At 46.4% G+C, this 5,305-nt stretch overlaps 1 protein-coding gene across 1 annotated transcript; it reads left to right on the forward strand.

The window, feature by feature from the left end:
• The first annotated feature begins 3,161 nt into the window (after window positions 1-3,161).
• Mpc1l (mitochondrial pyruvate carrier 1 like) lies at window positions 3,162-3,901 on the forward strand. The gene is made up of 2 exons (XM_015488009.2): window positions 3,162-3,255; window positions 3,362-3,901. Exons 1-2 carry the CDS (start codon window positions 3,162-3,164, stop codon window positions 3,769-3,771), a joined length of 504 nt encoding a protein of 167 aa, XP_015343495.1. The 3' UTR covers window positions 3,772-3,901.
• Window positions 3,902-5,305: the final 1,404 nt, after the last annotated feature.

Genomic DNA, 5,305 nt, shown 5'->3' on the forward strand with positions numbered 1-5,305 from the left:
TAAATATTTGGAATGTAAATGAACACCAAATGAATACTAATTTTCAAAGATACAAAAGACTTGTTTGTAATCACTAAAGTATTAATATTTCAATGCATATTCAATTACTTTTCAACAGTTGCTATTTTTATGGGAAAAAGAAAACACTGAGAAAATGATCTCTAATTTTGTCATTAAAGAATTTTCATCAACAGATATTAAAACTATTAGATACAAAGATTCGGAGAATATAATATCCATACACTCTCAAAGCAGCCGCCCTCCCCCCCCCTTTGCATTATTTGTTGAGTACTGAGAGGATAAGTAACCTCTACCTTGGAGAACCCTGCCAGACACCTCAACCACATATCAAATTTGCCATCAATGATGAAACAATATGGTATAAGGCGCCTCCCACTGTGGCACACTAAAGACACGTCACCTGTGGAGTTATTTTTGACAAAAAATGCTTAGCCTCAAACTAATTGTGAGAAAATAGACAAATCCATATTAAGGACATTTTTTTTTTTTTTTGGTACTGGGGATTGAACCTAGGAGTGCTAACCATGGAGCCACATCCCCAGCCCTCTTTGTATTTAGAGACAGGGTCTCACTGAGTTGCTTAGAGTCTTGCTAAATTGCTGAGGCTAGCCTTGAACTCGTGATCCTCCTACCTCAGCCTCCTGAGCCTCTGGGAATACAGGCATGTGCCACCATACCTGGCCTTGGGACATTTTTTTCCCCTCAAATTTGTTTTATTGTTTGTTATTAACTTATTTAAACTTTGGATTTTCATTTCCGAAAGAGTGGAAGAAAGAGAGGTGTGAACCCATGGGAAGAGCCTCTGAGACTCCTTCTGTTCCGTCTTTTCCTTGAAGATCCTTTAGAGATCCGCTACTGTGGGATGGATGGATGTGTCCTACTGCAGGTTTGATAACCGTGTAGGAGAAAACCGTTCCAATTCTCCAACCCTGTCACATATCATGACGTGCCACCACTGTTTGAAGAAGGAAGGAGAGCCGAATGTCTTGTAATCCCAGGCTGAGACAGGAGGATCACAAGTTCGATGCCAGCATCAGCAATTTAGGGACACCCTGTCTCAAAATAAATAAAAAGCCAGGTGTGGTGGTGCATGCCTATAATCCCAGCAGTTAGGGAGGCTGAGGCAGGAGTTCAAGGCCAGCCTCAGCAACTTGGTGGGACCGTGTCCTTAAATAAAACGTAAAAAGGGCTGGGGATGTGCTCAGTGGTTGAGTGCCCCTGGGTTCAGTCCCCAATACCAATAAATAAATTCATACATACATATACACATACATAAATACATAAACAAAAAAAGAAGAGGGCTGGGGTTGTAACTCAGTGGTCAGGCACCCCTGGATTCGATCCCCAGTGCAAAATTTAAAAAAAAGAAAGGAATGTAACATGGTCCGCTTTATGCTGTGAATTCAGCCCTTGCTGTTCTGCTTCTGCAACTTATTTTTAAAACGAACATGTTTCTTTCTTTTCCTCTCTCTGCCCCTCCCTAATCTCTCCCCCTCTGTAATCTCAGGGGAAACAGGATTACCTTTCTTACCCATCTTAGACAAGAGTTATCTGTCCCCACCATAGGAAGGAAATAATCTAGACTTTAGGGATGGTGCCAGATGATCTCAGAAAGGACTATCTCCCAAATTAATAAGTGAATTACAACTCAACAGAGAACATGTAGAATACATCCTTCGAATCGCCTCTTTAGGTCAGTTGGTAGAGTGCTTGCCTCCCATGCATAAGGCCCTGGGTTCATCCCCAGCACCGCACAAAAAACAAACAAAAAAACGGAATCACCTTTTTAAAATCCCCCACTTCCTGCTATTGGGCAGAATCACAGCCTCTGGGACGGAAGCCCCCTGTGTTTCTCCTTTGCTAGCAAACAATAAACCTCCTTTTTCCTTTTTCTCAAAACCTCGTTATTGGACTGGCATAGGGGACAAGGACTGAGCTTTTGACAACAGGAAGAAGAAAAAGAGAAAGAAAGGAAGAAGGAAAGAAGGAAGGAGGGAGGGAGGGAGCACACTGCATAGTCCCCCACCATAAGCAGGAGGAGTGCAAAGAAAACAGCCAAGCAAAAGTGAAGGGAGGAAGAACGGGGAGAAGATATATATATGAATATATGTGAGAGAGAAATAAAAGCCTAGGGACATTCTTAAAAACCACTGACTTGGACTCTTCAAAAATGTCAATGTTGCAAAAGGCAAAACAAGCTAGGGAGCTCTTCTAAAATGATGGATTAACTGAAAGAGTTAAGGAAATGTGAACTTTGATTAGATCTTGAATCTTCCCCCTCCGACAAGGGGAAAAAAAACCCCGTAACACTATAAGATTTAAATATGCACTGCATATTAGATAATAGTGCTGTACCAAATGTTAATTATCTGAGTGGATTATTGTGTTGTGGTTAAGTAGGTGAAACTCCTTGTTCTTCAGAGGCACATGCTAAAATATTTACTGGTGGAATGTCGCTATGAGCAGGGTGTGGTGGCGCATGCCTGTGATCTCAGCAGCTTGGCAGGCCAAAGCAGGAGGATCCTGAGTTCAAAACCAGCCTCGGCAACTCAGGGGGTCCCTGAGCAACTCAATGAGACCCTGTCTCTAAATAAAATATAAAAAATGGCTGTGGATGGGGCTCAGTGGTTCAATGCCCCAGGGTTCAATCCCTGGTACCAAAAAAAAAAAAAAGGTCTCTATGCCTCCAAGTAACACACTCGGGCAGTTGTGCCAGGAGTGAAATTCTATAACTACTTGAGGAATTTTGCACCGACAGCCTCCTGGCCAAAGCTGGTAGCTGGGGGATTTCAGGTTGCGGTGGCCCGCGCCATGTAGCCGTCACCATGGTGGCATAGGGTCGCAGACAGCCCGCACACAGTGTGCCAGTACGCTGGTGATGGTGCACGCCATGAGCAGCAAGGACAAAACAGGCAACGTTTCCTCTGCACAGATGCAGAAGCTGGGCCGTCGCCTCCCTGGGTTGCACGTGGAGCCCTGAATGTGGCCGCAGCACAGCGGGGAGGGCGGAGCGAAGCCGCCTCCACCTCTTCCACGGGGACAAAGACACAGGCACACTCGGTCCACTGTTTCCCGAGGCGAAGGCACGCGCGCCCACCCCGACAGGAACACGACAGGGGTTCTGCGCGCCTGACGCCCGGATGCACTTTAGACAGGCGCAGGCGCGAAGGCAAGCCACGCCCCCACGCGATAGCAGCACGTGCGGCCAGAGGCGCTTTACGGCAATGGGGGAAGGCACGAGGCCGCTGGAGGACGTCACGTTGGGGCACTGTGTGTTCTGGGCTCAACGCTCCAAGTCATTGAGGGCTGCCAGTTCGGCCGTTGACGGTCCGACGGCCAGGCGATCATGGGGTGACGGAAGAGGTGTTGAAGAAGGCCAAAGACTACGTGAAGACTAAGGAGTTCCGGGATTACGTAACCAGCACCCACTTCTGGGGTCCTGTGGCCAACTGGGGCCTTCCATTGGCCGCCTTGAGGGACATGAAGGCGTCGCCGGAGCTCATCAGTGGCCGCATGACCACAGCACTCATCTTGTACTCGATGACCTTCATGCGCTTCGCCAACCGTGTGCAGCCTCGAAACATGTTGTTGATGGCGTGCCACTTCACCAACGTGGTGGCACAGAGTGTGCAGGCTGGCCGCTACATAAACTATCACTATCTTGGTGACGCCCAGCGGGCCACCGCCGCCAAGGGCAGCGCAACTCCAGCGGCTAGCTCCGGTGTCCAGTGCCCCCCAAAAGCTTCCTAGTGTGTGGGGACTCCATCAGATCTTTGCAGCTTGCAGGCTGAACCACATTTCCTTCTGAAGACCCATGGAAATTGGTTCTGACTCAAAAAACAATGAGAAAATGACTTAAAACTGCAGTTTGATTAATAAACAATAGCATCACAATGAAGCTGTTGATCGTTGCCTATTTTGTGAACTGGAAATCAGTTTTTGGCGGAGGGTAGTTTGGCTTGGAGGATCTGCACATTGGGGGTCGGAGGGAGGACGAAGACTTTGGGAAAACATTTAACATCATCCACTAGCTCATAGTTCTTTGTTTTGCTTTCCTGTTCCTTTTTGTTTGGCTCTCTGGGGCACATGCTTAATACCACACCTGATTTTTAAAACTTGATACAAGTCTGTACCAAAAAAGTTTGGGGGCTGTTTCTATTGTTTCCATGTGAGTTTAAACAGGAATGTGAAATCCAGTGTAAACTTGTAAGGACCACTTAGAGAATCTAGAATCAGTTATAGAATCTGCCATGGAGACGGGATAACAACTCTGAGGATGGTTGCTGTCAACCCTGGGTTCTAGGCAAATAAAAAGTAAAAACGACAAGGCCATAATTCTTTCCTCCTTATCAAAAATGGAGATAGATAGTTAACCTATCACCCTGTGTTGAATGCTAGCTAGGGTTGGGGTGTGAAGGGAAGTGGTCAAAGGAGTAGCCCAGAATATTTCCCTAGAGATCCTGTGGGTGCTAGACTTAAACCAAGGAGCAGAAGAAGAGGGAAAAGAGAAGGGTGGGGGCTGTGGGGCCATGACCTCCAGGGTAGAGGCTGCCCTCTGGCATTTGACCCTACATTTTCCCCCTGCCCTTGTCTCTGGAGGATGCAGGAAGATCCAGATAGGTCTGTCACTGGGGAACCCATGTATGTTTGGAAGTGCTCAAACTATGCTTTTGTTTATTTTGGTACTGGGGATTGAACCCAGGGGTGCCCTACCACTGAGCTATACCCTCAGTCCTTTTTGTTTTTATTTTCGGTTTTGTTAAGTTATTAAGACTGGCCTCTAACTCGTGATCTTCCTGCCTCAGCCTCCTGAGTCACTGGTGTTATAGGAATGTGTCATTGCAAACTTAAAGCTTAAACTGCTTTTAAGTTTTCAAATGCAAAGAAATTGGAAAGGAAACTGAAAGGTTCTGAAGACAACAGCTCTTGGTTCAGTTACATTAGTGGAATTCTAGAAGATTCCTCACCTTCTCACATCTAAGCATTGACCTCTTTGGGGACAGTTTCACATTCCGCATATGGCAGTAGAGGTGGGGAACAGATTATGGGACAGTATATTGTATTTGTTATCTATCGCTGTGTAACCAATCAGCCCACAACTTAACAGCTTAAAAAAATGAAGAGTCTCAGAATTTCTGAGGGTCTGAAGTCTGTGCTGCAGTCTTTGGACTGGGGCTGAAAGATGTACTTCCAGGATCACTTAGAGTTGTTTGCAGGGAGCTTCAGTTCCTTGTCATGTGAGCCCCACCTAGGGCTGCTAGTGATGCCACACAGCTTCCTCTAG

The sequence above is a fragment of the Marmota marmota genome, unplaced genomic scaffold (genome assembly GCF_001458135.2).
Source record: "Marmota marmota marmota unplaced genomic scaffold, marMar, whole genome shotgun sequence".
Taxonomy (NCBI): domain Eukaryota; kingdom Metazoa; phylum Chordata; class Mammalia; order Rodentia; family Sciuridae; genus Marmota; species Marmota marmota.